General features: G+C 48.2%; 7 protein-coding genes across 7 annotated transcripts; 4 read left to right on the forward strand and 3 right to left on the reverse strand.

Annotated features, from left to right (window-relative positions):
- Positions 1–1,046: 1,046 nt before the first annotated feature.
- On the forward strand, positions 1,047–1,895 carry EDB91DRAFT_203437 (uncharacterized protein). Its single transcript, XM_041326416.1, has 2 exons — positions 1,047–1,282; positions 1,334–1,895. Exons 1-2 carry the CDS (start codon positions 1,256–1,258, stop codon positions 1,715–1,717), a joined length of 411 nt encoding a protein of 136 aa, XP_041169735.1. The 5' UTR covers positions 1,047–1,255; the 3' UTR covers positions 1,718–1,895.
- A 462-nt stretch (positions 1,896–2,357) lies between these two features.
- On the forward strand, positions 2,358–3,770 carry EDB91DRAFT_1088063 (uncharacterized protein; the record flags this gene model as incomplete). Its single annotated transcript, XM_041316339.1, has 5 exons — positions 2,358–2,480; positions 2,541–3,005; positions 3,056–3,370; positions 3,440–3,562; positions 3,612–3,770. The coding sequence occupies 5 exons, from the start codon at positions 2,358–2,360 to the stop codon at positions 3,768–3,770; spliced, it is 1,185 nt and encodes a 394-aa protein (XP_041169736.1).
- Positions 3,771–4,324: 554 nt separating this feature from the next.
- Positions 4,325–6,482, forward strand: EDB91DRAFT_203475 (uncharacterized protein). The gene is made up of 3 exons (XM_041326417.1): positions 4,325–4,725; positions 4,791–4,974; positions 5,036–6,482. Exons 1-3 carry the CDS (start codon positions 4,463–4,465, stop codon positions 6,371–6,373), a joined length of 1,785 nt encoding a protein of 594 aa, XP_041169737.1. The 5' UTR covers positions 4,325–4,462; the 3' UTR covers positions 6,374–6,482.
- Position 6,483: 1 nt separating this feature from the next.
- Positions 6,484–7,581, forward strand: EDB91DRAFT_203486 (uncharacterized protein). The gene is made up of 2 exons (XM_041326418.1): positions 6,484–7,234; positions 7,300–7,581. Exon 1 carries the CDS (start codon positions 6,551–6,553, stop codon positions 7,229–7,231), a length of 681 nt encoding a protein of 226 aa, XP_041169738.1. The 5' UTR covers positions 6,484–6,550; the 3' UTR covers positions 7,232–7,234; positions 7,300–7,581.
- Positions 7,582–7,851: 270 nt separating this feature from the next.
- EDB91DRAFT_203512 (Chloroperoxidase) lies at positions 7,852–9,122 on the reverse strand. Its single transcript, XM_041326419.1, has 4 exons — positions 8,684–9,122; positions 8,410–8,613; positions 8,143–8,356; positions 7,852–8,094 (listed from the first exon to the last, which is right to left on the reverse strand). The coding sequence occupies exons 1-4, from the start codon at positions 8,904–8,906 to the stop codon at positions 7,875–7,877; spliced, it is 861 nt and encodes a 286-aa protein (XP_041169739.1). The 5' UTR covers positions 8,907–9,122; the 3' UTR covers positions 7,852–7,874.
- A 1,099-nt stretch (positions 9,123–10,221) lies between these two features.
- EDB91DRAFT_203516 (heme-thiolate peroxidase aromatic peroxygenase) lies at positions 10,222–11,576 on the reverse strand. The gene is made up of 4 exons (XM_041326420.1): positions 11,184–11,576; positions 10,910–11,113; positions 10,640–10,853; positions 10,222–10,589 (listed from the first exon to the last, which is right to left on the reverse strand). The coding sequence occupies exons 1-4, from the start codon at positions 11,404–11,406 to the stop codon at positions 10,355–10,357; spliced, it is 876 nt and encodes a 291-aa protein (XP_041169740.1). The 5' UTR covers positions 11,407–11,576; the 3' UTR covers positions 10,222–10,354.
- A 3,753-nt stretch (positions 11,577–15,329) lies between these two features.
- On the reverse strand, positions 15,330–16,765 carry EDB91DRAFT_1174442 (Chloroperoxidase; the record flags this gene model as incomplete). The annotated part of the gene is made up of 4 exons (XM_041320336.1): positions 15,330–16,044; positions 16,095–16,308; positions 16,364–16,567; positions 16,633–16,765. Coding segments are annotated over 4 exons (771 nt in total), but the record flags the coding sequence as incomplete, so codon positions are not given.
- Positions 16,766–18,023: the final 1,258 nt, after the last annotated feature.

The raw sequence follows: 18,023 nt of genomic DNA on the forward strand, positions 1-18,023 counted from the left end.
TTTGTTGCATTACTCGCATGATCTGAAAACACAAAGTTCTGGCTGTTCGCTAATTGCAAATTCGGGGGCAAATCATTATTTACCCCTCTTTACTACCACACCGCTTGCGTTGCATGCTTTCCAGTAGTTTGGTGTGTTACCTGCAACATAGATCGCCGGCTCTCTGTCTCTTCGAGACAGACAGAAAAAGCGGTATGTGCATCGCAAACGAGAGGTGCTCACTAACAGGCACACCGTGACAACCCTATCGCATTTGCAAAGTGTGTTCGGTGGCGCTACTGGTAACACAACGCCGCCGCAAATCGTGCCGTAAACGATATCTTCTGCGGGCCTGGGCTTTGTCTCTGACAGGTTGTACATCCTGACAGTATGGTCAATCATCGTCCAGAGAAGCCGGGCTGTGAACCTCATGACATTGGAGTCAGGCGCCACGGAAAATGACAGTCCCATTCCGCAGCTTAAACATTCCGCAGTCCTGACCTGAGTTCGAATCAGAGTCGAAGAAAATTTCTTGCTGTGAATTTTGAAAAAGGAGGGGGCGCTGGTTTTGTTCGAGGGCTGCAAACATGAAAATTCACATGTACCTAGACACGATCTACTTATGACAGGCTCCTCGTCATGTTACAAATTACAAGGATGCAGCAACGGTCGGATTAAACCGAGTTAGGTGGTACTGCGGAGGTGCAGATGAGCGTTCGTTCATTGACCTCCGGCTAATCTGAAACCAAGGTCCACAGGATGAGAAATATGATTCGAAGTTTAGCGGAGAAAAAAGCACAGTTACGCAGGCGAAGTCACTTGTGGAAGAATTAATGGTAAACCTACTAAAATTGCTCCTCGGACAAAAGGGTCGTTCAATGACAATGGAGAGGATGCTATCAAAGGTTGGGAGAATAATAGATACCGCCGTGTGGCGGCGTGTGGCAGCGTGCCATGTCGTTTGACTGCGGAGTTGTACGGCTTCACGCTGTGTTGAATTTCGGACTTACATAATATTTGTTGGGACCTACACACAGAGACCCCGAACTATCATCGAGGACATTATTCTTGACGACTACCATATATCACGTTTTTCATTGTCCTCGACTAGGGTCAATATTTGACATTATGAAGTGCCAGAGCCCGCTTGTAAATCCTTTTCAATGCAAGAACTAGAATCCACTGTAAACACAGCACCCGCGGTCCGAGGATGCACTGAAGACTGAACCTTGTGCTTTGACCGTCTGAAAACCATTTTCAAGCATAATGACATCCTATGGTTCTCAGGGTCTCCTGTTTACATGTGCGTTATCATCTTGTTACTTGTCCTATGTGTATTCTGAATCTCTAATAGGAAGTCTTTGTACTTCTGTCGATCCTGCCCCAGCTCTCTAGGCCACTGTGGCTTACCTCTCGACTGAGGATCTCCTCTACATACGTCTGTTACACTAGCATTGTCCTGCTCAGTCACCCTCCACGGATTGACACGTCCGAGACCGTTGCTCATGTGAATACGTTTCCCGCTCAGCCTGAAGGCAGTGACAGTGAAGCGATACGCTCCTTTGCTTTGACCATCGGATATTATCACTTCTTGCTATTGTTGGACCGAGTGGCATCAGCCTGCCAACGAATTTCCCGTCAAATATTCCATCCGGCTTGCCGATCCTGGGGTCTACCCCGTAGTTCAACCTTTTCATCGCATTTTTCCAGAGAGAACCCATATTTTGGCTTGCACTGAAAGGCCACAGCCCCCGGACGCCATGTACCTTTTGGGTACCATTCCGTATCAGACTCTGCTTCCGCCGCTTCACCCTCCGAATCTACATGTGCTGTTTTAGGATGTGTGGGTTACACTGCAATCTATTCTATTGAGCAGTTTAGCGATTCCTCGAAGTTCATCTATTTCGTAACGTCTCGTGGTTCCGTCAATGCCCTCTCTGTGGCGGTGGCCGATGGCATCCTTTAAATCACGGACAACTCGGCTTTCCCATCTTTTCTTCAGACTTTATTTCTTCCACCTCCATGACCTCGCCTAACTCATTGTGAGCGAACATAGGCTCTATTTCTAAGATTTCACTCAGAGCGCCACGCCAATGTACAGTTACCCTCCCCATCATGGTGATCAGGAGGGCACCTCTACCCATCACAGTGGCGTGCATGACGATCTTCATGACTTCATGTCATTCCCAACTGACACATACTCACACGACCAATGGTCGTCACAAATACAGCAGTTATCACGACAACAAGAACCGGAGAGTTATGACATGGAGGACCCAGTCGGCCACCTATTAAATCTCAACGAAGTTCAAGTGAGTCTACTCCTGGGTGTCGATTAGTTCCAACATCTAACTCTCATCACTCAGACTTCATCCACCATGGATTTCGAGGACAACTACATGTATTCCTCCCAGCTGAACGCGCCCCACATGTATGCTCCCCAGCCGAATGTGCCCCAGATGTACAACCCCCCCGCAGGTGGCGTACTACCGAACCTACCAGTGAGTTAGCAGCTGGAAGCGATCAGTGCCATCGCTGAGCATGATTTCTAGTTTTCACAGCATTACTTGAATCAGCTGCCGTTCTATGGGATGGGTGACCTCGGGTCCTATCTGGGTCAGACTGTATTCGATACCGTTATGCCGGGTCCTGCAGCACAGGAGCATATCTACTCATACCACAGGAACAGTCCTGTAGAACCGCCCCTCACAGAGCCCCACTTTCAATCGACCGCAACGCTGCCCGCCCCATCTACAGAGCCCACAAACTGGATGCCATCAGGTTTACGAAGCACTCCACGGCACAGCCCGAGGGCAACGTCGCGTATTAGTGGTCCCTCGACGCTGAGCACACTGGATACAAGCGGTGTGACTATGTACAGCCCCTCCCCAACAACGCCCCTAAACAGGGCGTCTCAGAGCCCAGGCTTTCCCGGCCCGGATTTTATGACAGGAACGGGCCCCCGGCAATCCCCAATATCTCCACTGCAAAAGAGGCCATTCGATTCATCAGCGGATGATTCATTGGTGCGCATTGTTTTGAATTTTTGCGGGATATAATTGACAGAATCGTGCAGCATGGACGGAGGGTCGTACCGCGCCACGCCGGCGCATCAAATGTCCACTCGGTGCCGTCGGGAGGGACTGATACATCATCGATCAAATCAAGAGTTCCTGGACGAGGTCCCACTGTCCCCCAGCAACTGTACAATGTGGGGACAACGCACGCATTTTACTTCAGCCCGGGAAGTGGAACGACGGTCGCTTTCAACGTCGCAGAGGGAGCTGGCATCCCGTTGCAACAGTTGTTGGATCGGCAATCATTCCACCTCCAGGCACGGGATGAACGTATTGCAGACATGTCCGGGGATACAGTATCCATTCGCATTGAGGTAAAGGATCTGTCTTGTTGAAGTGTGATTTGATAAGTGTTACTTACGTTTATTGATGTTACCTGTTAGTGGCCTGGATACCCATCATTCACAAAGCAAATAGCTTCAAAGGACTGGAAGAAAGAAAGGTCATTCAACACACGCGAAAGGCTGGCGATGAAAGTTGCGGGCGCCGTTGCTTCTTTCTTTAGGGTTAGTTAACTAAAAGCACCACATTTAAAGCTTATTCATCCCTAAACAGAAGCATGCGAATACCCCATGTGACCCCCCGAATTCGTCATGGCGCATTGGTCCCAATGGCATTCGCGTTGAGCACGTCGTCCTTGTCTCACTGCACCGCGTGTCACAGGGGAGCTGGCAACCCAAACTGTGTCTCCTTCGTGACAATGCCCAGCAGTGAAACGCTTCTTCATTTGACATGTGCGCCGTTTCACTTTCCGGCTATCTTTGATTGACACATGTCCTCGCAGCTGTCAGCAAGCTTTTTACGCTTGCCTTAGCATCTGGCATCCTGATTTTATATTAGGCATCGAGCATTTTCATCGAGCATACTATCATCAAGCACTGCATTCGTTATCATTTTCCCATTTTCAATCACGCAGCTGGTCTCAATAGTGGTCTCATTCTAAAGCATCCAGCGATTCTTTGGCATTGCATTCGGGCTTGCATACTCGACATCAAATTTCTCTTTTGTGGACTCGGAAGTTGCATGGTTCTTATACATATTTATCAGCATGGCCTCTGTAGATCTTTTACAGTCAGCTACTTATGATGTACATACAAATAGTAGCTCAAATGACATCTGAATGTTGTGTTCTCATCGAGAACGTCCGGTCCTTCCACAAGAGTTTCTAAATCAGGCATCGCGGGGTGGGAAAGCGTTATTTAAAAGCTCCGATTGGACTCCGATTTTCGATAAGCACTGGTTAACGTTTATCTCTTCTCTCGGATCAAGCTACAATACAAAATTCAAATTAATGAAACGTTTGAACTTTGAACGGTGAGCGTCTCCGAGTCAAGGCTCAGGCTGCTCCGATACAAGATATCCATTGTTTTCCTCTTCATCTATCTTGACCTCAGTTCGCTTTTATCATGGTTCAAACACCAGGAGCCCAAGGCGTCGGCGTATGCTTTCCAAAACTCACATTTACTCTGGATGAGGGGACACAGTTTGGACCACGCGTCGGTAGGTTGTGCTTGACACGACCGTCCGATAGTCCATCCAACCATATCATCGACATCCCAACACCTAATTTCCTCGTGGGGACATCCCGTGGTGCAGTTCCACATTTCTCGAGAGACCATGTTCGTTCAGCGAATGGAATTAGCTGGATCAACGTACCTTTTGAGTCCTTGTGAGTTCTCATTTCACCCTGCAATCTCTCCACGGTGAATAACATATCGGAACCGCAACTTCAAGCCTCGAGCACACACCTCCAGTGCCTACTTATCAAGCGGGACCACAGCCACTGCATAATTTTTTGGGATTCGACAGCTCGAAACATATAGTTTCACTTTCGCTTCGTGATCCTTTAGATGCCCGAGAGATGCCTCCAAATGGAAATGCGCATGTCTCAGCGTTATGCATGCGTGGCGTAAGGAAGGTGAATATCCTTTTACAAAGGTAGAGTTTCCACTATCAAAACTTTTTCATCTTTGTTGTAGGTCACCCTCGCAGACTGGCGATCGTTCGTTCTGACAATGCAGCCTGATATTGCATTTGCTCTCAGTGACACGCCGTTTACTGCAGCCCCGCACTCACAAAAACGCATAACTAAAAGCATCGAGCGTAGTGGGGCTTGGCTTGCAGATCTATTGCGTCCTGTTGGAAACACGATAGATGACTCACCTTCGGTGTCAACTCCTACCCATCCTTTGAATGTCTTTGTACACATGGCTGGCGGTGCCTCGACCTCCGCAAGGAAGTCCTTTTCGCACAGCCTCACGGAGACTCTTTACGGGTTGGAAGCGGACTCCGTTAAACCATTGCGATGTCTAGATGAAGGAGTAGCTGGATATGCCTTTGACTTAGCCGCTCTTCATACGAAACCAGCTCCCCTTTTGGCCCACAACGATAGGTGCAGAGGGATTGAAATTCCGGAAACCCCTTTGATTCTACAGAACTCGGAATCACTGGCGGAAATGACAACACCCGACACAGCTGGTACACCCACATCACTCTCGTCCAGCACGATCGAACCTCTTTCCTTCCTCTCCCTGACCCCGGCCTTGGATGAGCTACTTCGTGCATCATTAGCACCACTACCTATCGCAAAGCCACGCCTTGTCACTGGTGTTCGATCCCCGCATGAAATGCTACGTTTGATCAGAGATATTGGAGTCGACGTGTTTGATGCAGGATGGGTCATCAAAGCAGCTGATATTGGGGTGGCTCTCGATTTTATTTTTCCGGTCCCCAGCGGACACGGTGGCAGTTCCGGTCATTGCAAACGCGACATTGGTCACAACCTGTACGATACAAAATACACTCACGATTTCACCGGTTTGACAGACGCCTTCCTCGCTGGTCACAATGCTACACCTTCGTCTACATCTCCTGTCTGCCCCTGCATTGCATGCTCTCCAGTTGCTCCTACTTCTCCTATCCACCATAGCAAAGCTGACGTCCAGTCACACCAAGCGCATTCAGACGGCGGTGTGGGCCGGGGACAATCCTTACCTCCTTTCACCCGAGCCTACCTCCACCACCTGTTACACACCCACGAGATGTCTGCGCACACACTCCTCGTCGCACATAACGTGGCAGTTCTTGACGCCCTGCTCACTGGGGTGAGAATAATTCTCTCAGGTCACGCTGATCAGAGCGAAGCACCGGCTGTTTTTGCCCAAGAGATCACGAAGTTTGAAGAGGCATACGATGAGGCTATGTTAGTGCTCTATACCGCCAGAGATGATTGGAAGGACGTGAAACATGCACGGGGTAAAGGAAGACTGGCTCGGGAGGCGCAGAAGGAGAAGAAAGCGCATTCTACTGAGGTGTAGTGGGTTTCTGTGTAATAGCACTGTAGTCATCATTCATACCACTTACTTGCATAGTAAGAAAATAGAAGATCATCGAGTTTGATTGGCTAAAGGGCCGTTTCTAGGATAACGTAATCATCTGTTAGACACGTTCGAGCTTGTCAGGCTTGTTATTCATCTTCATTTTGGAGTGCCTACATGAGCACCAAAGGGTACTTCGCGTTTCCTCCTTCGAGCACATCAAGACCATTCCCCACACTCATTCCCCCCTCTCCCGATATCAGAGAGGAATTCGTTGACGACAGTGCACCTGGAAAACGGGACGAGACGCCGAGCAAGGAGCCGCGCGACAATGAAGAGCTTACCAATCGACTTCACAAGGAGCAGGAGCTCATAGAGAAGAGCGAAATAGAGTGGGTTCGAGGCGGCGGAGTTCTGCGCGATGCACACGGGCGTCGCGATAAAGCCCGTACGGAACGCATACGCGCAGAGCTCAAGCTGCAAGAAGAAGAAAAACAAAAAATAGCTAGATGGAGGGACTACGAAGAGCGATGGAAGGCGCTGGGAGCGTCAGATAAGGCTCTTTCATTCGCAGATATCCCATGGCCGCTTCGGACAGCGCCGTCCTGCCAAAATACCGATACTTTCACGCCACCTGCGATTTCAGAGTTTCTGTTCGAGTCCCTTTCTGTCCGGGCAAACACGGTCACGAGGAAGAGTCGGATACGCAGTTCGATCTTGCGGTGGCACCCTGACAAGAGTTCGCCGGTCATTAGCAGGGTCGTGGCTGAAGACGTGGATGCTGTTCGAGAAGGTATTCATACAGTGTTTCACTGTCTCAAAAGTCTACAGGATAATGAAAGGGACAATAACGTGTAGCAAGTGCATGCCTTACTATACCCCTGAATGACGCAAGGCTCACCTGGTACATTCGTCTTGTCTCTCAGTACTACTTAGTGACAGTCGATAATGTCATTTCCGTTCGCAATGAGCCAGAGTGTACTTCATGGCGCTCAGTTAGTAAGGTCCTTCTGTCGTGTCGGACCAACCATCGGACTACTTATATAACAAGAATAAGTAGCCAGGAAGTAGTATACTGGACTTTGGTAGTAGGCCCGTTCAAGACTTGGATCGAACTACGGCAAAATCCATACAGTACCACTGCAGCGCACAGTGCACCCTACAGATACACGGCATGCTGTATCACAATACAGTGGATCTGTACTACTAGTACTTACATGTGTCAGTGTTTCAAATTTCATTCTTGAACGCCTTCCCAATTTGGACTTAGGTGTATGCGGCAGGCCTGGCCGTGCAGTGATATCTGAGAGTGATCAGTTTCAATGTAATGCATGATTTCTATTATAAGAAGAGTGAAACGACCAAGAGCATGTATTCAATGTACAAATCAAGAATTTCAAAAGGCAACGAACAAATTGTAATCGCCGTCAGTAGTACCATGCATAGTACGTACTAGATGTTGTGGTCGTAAAGTGGGTAGCCGCTTCGGGGTGCATTTTTTTTAGGAACCCTGGCCTTCTGCAGCCTCCTGTGCTGCTTCCGCCCAATCCTTCTCGCACACACCAAATTCAACTCCCAGTGTAGTCTTGTTGAAGTTCATCAGCGTCATTCCGTAAGGTTGGCGGACACGCGACTCCCAACCCTCTGGGATCCGTTCGTCAAGAAGAAAACTGCGCAAGTCATCCACACGACCTCCAAAAACCGTCACTAGGGTCGAGGCACTGACAGAACATTCAGAATGTGTGAAAACGGATGATGAAATTACATACTTTGCGCTACCAAAGATCTTGTGGAAAAGGCTAAGGGAGAACTCCTTGTTTACGGCACGTGCCACTGCGCAACGCTTGCCAAGCATCCTGGAGAAATCATTGGTGGTGAGGACATCATTACCGTCCTTGTCCTTGCCAGTAGCTGCCGCAAGTAGCTCTTCGATGAAAGGCATGTGTTTCTTCGATTGGTTAGGTTCAAAAGCGGTGTCAAGGCCTGAAAATAAATTATTTGGCATACAAGAACTGGACAAGATCTGAATCACTCACGTAAGAGAGATGCGTCGTGTTCGATACCATTGTGCAGGTCAATTTCTTCCAAATCGAAGGTATCGTTGCTGTAGCTTTTCTTAAGCATGCGAGCAGCAAAGTGCGGCGCAAATGAGCAGAAGGTAGGACTGAAGTTGTAGGTTGCCCGGATATGGTGGTTAAGCTCGACAAATGAGATCCCACGGCCGGTGCGCGAGATGATGCCTACGTTTCAATGTCGTCACGCCACACCGCTACCATCAAGCACCAAATGTCGATTTGCAGGATCACTCACCGTGGTTGGCCATTGCGTTGAGTGCGGGGCATGAGCAGCGGGAGTCAGTCTCCTGGGGAGGCCTAAACTCAGGCCAGCGCCCTCCATAACCTGGATGGCCCTCAGGGGTGACATGGCAGATGCGACGCTTCCTCCTCACGAGGTTGAGGAGTGTGAGGAGGACATCCCAAGACATGATCCCAATATCAAAGAAAAGGTGGGACACGTCGGAAAATAAGCCCATTTTACTTCTGTTGTATCAAGGATAAGTATATCTGGTGCTCAGATGTGGTCAAAGGTGAGGTTTGGGACGGGAAGAAAACCTTGGCGGATGAAGGATTAATAGCGACAACAGTCTATGTACATAGGCACGGTTAGCCAGATCGTGGACAAATTGAGGGAAGACAGTTGTTTCTTCTATGCCCGACTTCAATAGAAGCTGCTCCGAGGTATCCAAGGTGAACGTCTAGAATTTGTAATATCTGTTCCGCCGAAGAAGATTGATTCCCTGCTTGTCCAACCGCGAGGACGGCTTAAACAATACGACACACGTATGAAGAATTCTTTGAGGAACCCCGAAGTACCTGCGCAGGTCTAGACGATACGAAAACGCCAGGCCTCCTTACCAAGAGGTGCATGGTGCGATAAATATCGAGACACTGACATTAAGCAAGTACTCACATTTTGACGTAACTTGACGCGTACGTCGCGCATCTCTTCCAAGGATGGAAGGTTCTTCGGATATTAATGTGATATTCAAGTTGATGCAGCTGACCCTCCGAGTAGCGCGGCTGCGATCCGCATTTGTTTTTGCATGGTCGCTTGAATTCGTTCGACGACACCAATACTAGTGCCTTCGATTTCTTCAATTGATCTCCTTGCTCCTGGGACCTGCAGCCACTGTTGGCCCTCCTCTGCCACCCTATGAGCATGTTGATCTTGATGGTTCGTTGCCTGATCTGAATCGTATTATGGGCTGGCGCCTCAGGTGTTCTAGTCAAATAAGTAGATGCAGTATCCTTCGTGCTCGTGGCTGGTAGTGGAAATTAGGCTGAATAACATCAAGTACAAGGTCGATATACGAATAATTATAATGTTATTTGTGTCCTCGAACTTCTTGAATCTTCAAAGTTGCTGGGAGTAGAATTTGAGTAGAGTCGACAGAGTGCTTGAGAGACAACGGTGGCGTCGATATTAACGGCAGTACCTGGTACTACATGGTTCATTTGACGATACCGTTACCGAAACTAATCATGAGGAGTGTAGGAAGCGTGGTCCACCAGTGATTCAACACTTAAGTAACAGGGTTGTGACTCGTAGCTGAGGACGTGTATGCTATTCGGTGTCTTGGACGCTTTCCCGTTTTGGGATAACATGTGTGTCACAAGTATGGCAGGCCCGACCATGCTTGATGCAGCGACGCCTCAAAATGAGAAGGGGGGGTGCAGTGCTGCTGATCTTCGATCAGTTTCAATGTAATGTATAATGCCCGTTATCAAAGAGGAGTGAAACCATCAAAAGCATGTATGCAATGGCCAGAGATTCAAAGTCAATGAACTTGAACAAATTGTAATCATCGTCAGTAGTACTAGTACATAGGTGTGGTAGGCATGAAGTGAGAGCAAAAATGAAGGATGATGACTTCATATGAATTCCCCACGCCACGAGTATCCCAGTGGCTGAGGTGTAATCTTAATCAGGAGTAGTGCCACTGGCATGGCGTTCTGTACCCTCCCGGGCTATTTCCATCCAATCGTTCTCGCATACACCAAATTCAACACCTAGTATAGTCTTGTTGAAGTTCATCAGGGTCATCCCGTAAGGTTGGCGGACGCGCGACTCCCAACCCTCTGGGATCCGTTCGTCAAGAAGAAAACTGCGCAGGTCATCCACACGACCTCCAAAGATCGTCACTAGGGTCGAGGCACTGACAGAACGTTCAGGGTGTGCTTGAAAACGGATAGTGAAATTACATACTTTGTGCTACCAAAGATCTTGTGGAAAAGGCTAAGGGAGAATTCCTTGTTTACTACACGCGCCACTGCCCGACGCTTGCTGAGCATCTTGCAGAGATCTTTGGGGGTAATGACATCATTGCCGTTCTTGTCCTTGCCGGTAGCTGCCGTAAGCACTTCCTCGATGAAAGGTAAGTGCTTCTTCGATTGGTCGGGTTCAAAAGCAGCGTCAAGGCCTGAAAACAAAATTAGTTGGCATACAGAAACTGGACAAGATTACTAAATCACTCACGTATGAGAGATGCGTCATGTTCAATGCCATTGTGCAGGTCAATTTCTTCCAAATCGAATGTATCGTTGCTGTAGCTTTTCTTAAGCATGCGAGCAGCAAAGTGCGGCACAAATGAGCAGAAGGTAGGGCTGAAGTTGTAGGTTGCCCGGAGATGGTGGTTAAGCTCGACAAATGAGATCCCACGGCCGGTGCGCGAGATGATGCCTATGTTTTAATATCGTCACGCCAAGCCGCCACCATCAAGCACCGAATATCGATTTTCAGAATCGCTCACCATGGTTGGCCATTGCATTGAGTGCGGGGCATGAGCAGCGGGAGTCAGTCTCCTGGGGAGGCCTAAACTCAGGCCAATGCCCTCCATAGCCAGGGTGACCTTTAGGGGTCACATGCCCGATGCGGCGCTTCTTCCTCACGAGGTTGAGGAGCGTGAGGAGGACATCCCAAGACATGATCCCAATATTAAAGAAAAGCTGCGACACGCCGGAAAACAAGCCCATTTTACTCGTTGCGTCAAGGGTTGGTATATCTGGCGTTCAGACGTAGTGGAAGGTGAAATTGGGGATGGGAAGAGGTGAACAGATAGGCTTCTTGCTAAGAAGCTTACTTATATATAGGAAATCCGAACAACCATTAGTATCATTAGACCAACAACGAGGGGGTGTCACCTTGATCAAATTATTCTGTACCACGAATCCACACGTATTTGCCGAGCTACAAGCTCATAATTTCCTCCAGAGAGTCCCATGATAAGATAGTAACAGTCTAGGCCGGTTAAATTGAAGGGAAACGGTCATTTCTTCTATATCAAAGTTCAGTAGAAGCGTCTCCGAGGTATTTATGGTGAGCGTCTATAATTCTCGTAATCTGTTCCGCAGAAGAAGACTTGAAGATTATGATTATGAACTTGTATGATGATCCACAAATGGCGGGTCTCCTCACCAAGGGGTGTGCGATAAATATCAAGTCACTGACATTGCACATTTTTGCGTCAAGTTGACGTTAAGCGTCTTGTCGAAGGACGAAGAAACGATTCCTGAAGTGATGTGGGGTGCTATCTGGGGTGGGTACGTACATGTATTTTAAGCGCCGTGTTTCGAGGGCAGTACCCACTTCCTTCATTTATTGCGATTTTCATAAACAATGACACTCTTCGAATGTGTAAAAATATATATTTTCGGAATTGGTCACCTGTTGCGTGTGGCATACAGCAGCGTACAGCCTCAGCCAGCATCTCGTGAGTCACACATTACTCTTCTCCACGATGGGCAATAGACGGATCAGCGACGACCTCAAAGATGCTGCATTGCGAATGGCGAACAAAGGATATGCAACCAAAGAAATCCTCTCCATCACACAGATCTCAAAGTCAACCATCTACCGCACACAACGTCGTAAACGAGCCACTGGCAGTGTAGCCAAAATTCAGGCAATTGGCAGGGGCAGGCCTCGTACTTTCACCCAGCATGATATCCAGTTCCTCATTCGGCTTGCTCGCCATAACCCCACCCTATTCCTCGATGAATACCAGCTGAGACTTCAGGATGGCCGGTTTCTACAGACATCACTATCCACCATTCACCGATCTTTTGAGCGTGCTGGCATCAATCTCAAGCACATTGAGAAGATTGCAGCTGAACGTGACTCTCTATGTCGCGCAGACTTCGTTCGTCGTGTCTCGCAATACTCGCCAGCTTCATTACTCTGTTTGGATGAAGTTTCAAAAGATGACCGTACATACTCGCGTCGCTGGGGACGTGCTCCGCAAGGTGCACGTGCTGAGCAGCATCAACCATTTGTTCGGAAACGTCGGTTTTCAATGGTAGCAGGATTGGCTCTCAATGAGGGCATCATTGCTGCAAAAGTTGTTGAAGGATCATTCAATCGCAAGACTTTCATCGATTTTTTGCAAAATGATGTGGTTCGTTTTCAAACTGTCAGTGTCGTTGTGATGTATCAGTAACCTGTTATTATTAGCTTCCTATCACGACTCCATTTCCAGGGCCACGGAGTGTGTTGGTTATGGACAATGCTCGTATTCACCATGCGGAGGAAATCGAAGAGCTTGTTCATGCTTATGGTCAGTATAATAAAGCTTGTGATACGGAGTTGTCTCACTATTTTGTCAGGGTGCCGCATTGAATACTTACCACCATATTCCCCGGATCTCAATCCTATTGAGCAAGCATTCTCCGCAATCAAGTCACATCTCCGTCGCCAAGGGTTAGGGTTCTATGGGCCTAAGGCTCCTTACTATGAGCTGTACACTGCATGTTCTGTCATAACACCCGAGATGACTTGGGGCTTCTTTCGTCACTCGGGTTATCTTGCTTGACCATAGCATTGTTACAATACAGTAGCATAATATTATGAATGGGTGTCTGTGAATACTGCAGCCGAAAAATACACTTTGAAAGCTCGGAGCCATACAAACTAAGCATCAAGCATCCACCGTTCCTCAGCATCGCGAATATCTGCAAGCTCACCAAGAGACAGTCCAGCACCAAGCAAGTCAGCATTCTGAAGGAACCGAAGACAGTGTGGGCCTGTCACGTCAATGTTGTCCAACTTCTCACGTAGCCATAGCGATAGGTTGAAGCGTTCACAAAAATCAATCAAACTCAACTTCGGACGAAGAGCAGCAGGCTGTGGGATGTTGGCAGCGTGATCGGGTCCACGTTTGCCATGCAGGAGGCCCACAATATCCTTGAAGTCATTGTTGATGACAATACTTGGTGCGGAGGATTGGGTTTGGGTAACTGTATTGAGACGTCGACGTGAGAGAGTAGCAATATCAGTCGGGTCTGCGTATGTAACATCGAAAATCTTCGTGTTTGGCGGATTGTCTAAGTCGACACCTGGCTGCTTGTTCGGACCAACCTATTGTGTAATAACCCTGTTAGTGACACATGCAGATTACATACTTCAGAACATCACGCAGACCATCGCAGCAGCCCACGTGTTGAGATGTAATGGTGTCAGGTTGACGTGTTTGGCGTCTGGTGGAGCTGGCCAGCAGATACGGAAACCACATGCTCGGTCTTCGCAGGTATACTGACGAGTCAGATTTGCAATTGCCTCGTTTTGCTCTATCTCCTCGTCAGTTGGACCTGTTGCAGCCTTTGCAACATGAGTGACAAGAAGACAATCGAAACACATATATCTCACCCTCTTACCCGCAGGTTCGGCTTCAGCTTCTTCATCTTCTTCAGCTTCTTCGCCATCATCATACTACCATGTATTTAGCTTACTGCAAATCACATACAAACACCCAAAATACATACCTTGGTCTCGATGATAGTCAATTTGAAGGCTGGTGACCGGTGTTCTTTGACTTCCTCCATGATTGTGTCGAAATCACTGAGGTTTGCGAGAACAATATTCTTATAGTTCGTGCGAAGGATTGTGTACGTGATCGTGAAGTTGGTAGCCGAGAGAAGACCTGATCGATTCCCAATACCGTACATCATTTTCTCGGAGACGTCATAGTGTTCGAATGTTGTATCGAGAAGGTCGCGGAGGGTTGAATCTTCGTGGATGAAGAAGGCACGGTTTATGGGTGGTGATTTAGCATTCTTGCGGCGTTTTTCTCCAGTTGCTGGAGGTGGTAGAAGTGGGGTAAATGTCACGGAGACTGCGATACCCTTGCCATTGTTATATGCGCTCTCCAAAGGTTCTATAATGACAACATAAGGTCCCTGGTGTTCACTGTTCAGTACTGCGATAAAAACATACCATTTTCATTGAAACCATTGCCATGGACTCTAGCGTCGTCGCGAGTATCATCGTCGGACCCGAGTTGACTCATAGTCGCGCATATACTCAGTTGAATGTTGTTGTGTAACGCGCGTCGGGTACTACTTAGAGTACTACTCAGCCACACTCGTTTGAAACTTTTTTCTTTTTAGGTGAGTTTCATTATATTTGTAAATTGCAATAATTTACACGAGAAGCGCTTCCCCATGTGCGCAGTCTGTTGTACTTGGCGTTCCCCTTCTTTCTACTTTCTTTCCTCGTAGTGTTCTTGATGGCCAAATAGGCATATGTCATCATCATTCTGTAGTTTCTGCTACTGGGGCCTTACTGGGGCCCTCCTAGTTTTTCTTACGGTTTCATATTTTTCTTGCGGGTTATCTTTCGCTTCCAGTTGAGCCATCAAGGTAAATATTATTGCGCCTGAGCTATTACTAGCGTAGATTTGGCGTAGATGGCCAAATAAGTCATTCTCATTCTTCGACAATGCCAATAAGTACTAGTGCCTTCGACAGCTTCAATCCCCTTCCTCTTACAGCCACTGGTGGCGCTCCTTTGCCGCCCTAGGACTATGTTGATATTGATAGTCTTGATGGTTTATTGGATAATATAGATTGCATCTATGGGCCGGCGCCTCAGTATCTTCGCACTAATGGCCAGTGCTTATCACCCTTGCTTGTCTGAATAAGCCCCAGTACAAAGTCAGCTATATACATGTGTCCGTGTATTTTATTCATGTCCTCGAACTTCTTCAAAGACGCTAGGTCCATGTTGGGTTTCCTGCATCGTATTTAAAGTAGTGAGGACGCCAAGAGTAAGGTAATCCTCCTGACGTTCGCGACATAGATGGGCGACATGGTCACACCTGAAACGCCGCGAAGTTATACAGTAGTACGTGGAGGCCTGGACGTACAGTGATCTTTCTGGGGGTTGAAGGGCAGCCGTACCGGTCTTCGATCGGTGTCGAAATAGTGCATAATTTCTGTTATTAAAGAGGAGTGAAACAACGAAGAGGATTAATGTACATTCAAGAGACAATGAGCGAATTGTACTCGTCGTCAGCAGTAAGTAGGTGCCGTGATCACCAAGTGAGAGCAGACATCTGGGTGCGTGTGATGGATAAATGACTCCAGACGCGTCACGAGTGCCGCTTCAGGGTGTATTGTTAAGCACTGTGGCCTTCTGCAGCCTCCCGTGCTGCTTCCGCCCAGTCCTTCTCGTGCACACCAAATTCAATTCTCAGTATAGTCCTGTTGAGGTTCATCATGGTCATTCCGTAAGGTTGGCGGACGCGCGACTCCCAACCCTCTGGGATCCGTTCATCAAGAAGAAAGCTATGCAGGTCATCCACGCGACCCCCAAAGGCCGTCACTAGGGTCGAAGCACTGACAGAACGTTCAGGGTGCGCTTGGAAACGGATGATGCAATTACATACTTCGTGCTACCAAAGATCTTGTGGAAAAGGCTCAGCGAGAACTCCTTGTTTACTGCACGCGCCACTGCCCGACGCTTGCCAAGCATCTTGGAGAAATCCTTGGGGGTAATTACGTCGTCGCCGTTCTTGTCCTTGCCAGTAGCTGCCGCAAGCAGCTCCTTGATGAAAGGTACGTGCTTCTTCGATTGGTCGGGTTCAAAAGCAGTGTCAAGGCCTGAAAACAAATTACTCGGCATACAGAAACTGGACAAGATTACTGAATCACTCACGTAAGAGAGATGCGTCGTGTTCAATGCCATTGTGCAGGTCAATTTCTTCCAAATTAAAGGTATCCTTGCTGTAGCTTCGCTTAAGCATGCGAGCAGCAAAGTGCGGCACAAATGAGCAGAAGGTAGGGCTGAAGTTGTAGGTTGCCCGGAGATGGTGATTAAGTTCGATAAATGAGATCCCACGGCCGGTACGCGAGATGATGCCTAGTACGTTTTAATGTCGTCACGCTATACCGCCACCATCAAACACCGAGATTTGTAGAACTCACCGTGGTTGGCCATCGCATTGAGTGCGGGGCACGCGCAGCGAGAGTCAGTCTCCTGGGGAAATCTAAACTCAGGCCAGTGCCCTCCATAGCCTGGATGACCCTCGGGGGTGACATGACCGATGCGGCGCTGACTCCTCACGAGGTTGAGGAGCGTGAGGAGGACATCCCAAGATATGATCCCAACATCGTAGAAAATTTGGGACACTTTGGAGAAGCAGCCCATTTTATTTGCTTTGTGTTGAGGATAGCTATATCAGATGTTGAGATGTGGTCGAAGGCGGGGATGGGGAACGGGAAGAGATGAGCAGATCGCTTCACTGAAAAGCTTGACGTATATATACGGACCCGAATGACGTTTTGGACCTTGGTGTCGGCATTGGACAGCGACAAGGTTCCGGCTTGATCGAAAAATGCCAAATCGACCGATCCGCATAAATATTTCAAGCTGACGAAGTCGAATAAACTGAAGGAAGACAGTCATTCCTGCTTCTGTGGTGCATGCAAGGTTCAAAACTCGCAATTGTTCCGCAGAAGAAGATAGATGTTGTGAATTTCGGCGCCCAGCATCTTGCTCTGGAGTCTGCTCTGTTGAGAGGTGATCCGTCAGAGCACCGAGCCGGTTCCAGATAAATATATCTAACTGTTCCAGTTCTATGTACCTTAGCTGCCAGTGTCACTGGACGTCATCCACCCTAGTTACTGACCATTTTCTCTTTTCTATTTAAGGATGGCTAGACGCTATACTCGCACCTCAGTCTTTCTACCATTGACTGAGGTGCGCATACCATTCATATTATACTATACATGATACTTACTAGCGGTCCTACAGACTCACGCTACCTTAGGTTAGTTTACACGAATAGAGTCTTTCTACCATTGACTGAGACTCACGCTACCTTAGTTCTCGCTCTTTAACAGGTTATGAGCCCTGACTAAAGGGTAGCGACATCTTCTCCTCGAAATCTCTCATTCTCTCGCCGATAACCACTCGGCTCTGACACTACCATGTCGTCTCCTGACTCCCTTCCCAAAACTGAACGATATCCGCATGAGAAGCTCACCCTCGACGGATCCAACTACTCTCAATGGGTCACTGGCTTTAAGATGTGGTCCGGCGGCATTGGACTATGGCCATATATCAACGGCGACGAGACGGAACCATCACCTCCAGCCACACTCACGGACGTGGATCAAAACATTATTCGCGCAGAGAAACACAACGAGCGAGTACGAGTCTACAAGCAACGCCGACTCCTCGCTCTCAGCGCTCTGTCCACGGCAATTGATGCGCAGGACTTCGTCCACCTCCGCGATATAGATGATCCGCACGTGGCGTGGATTGCTCTAGAGAAGAAGTACCTTCCCCAAAAAGCTATTCGATTCAATCAATA

The sequence above is a fragment of the Suillus paluster genome (assembly GCF_016628075.1).
Source record: "Suillus paluster strain FC165 chromosome Unknown EDB91scaffold_164, whole genome shotgun sequence".
Taxonomy (NCBI): domain Eukaryota; kingdom Fungi; phylum Basidiomycota; class Agaricomycetes; order Boletales; family Suillaceae; genus Suillus; species Suillus paluster.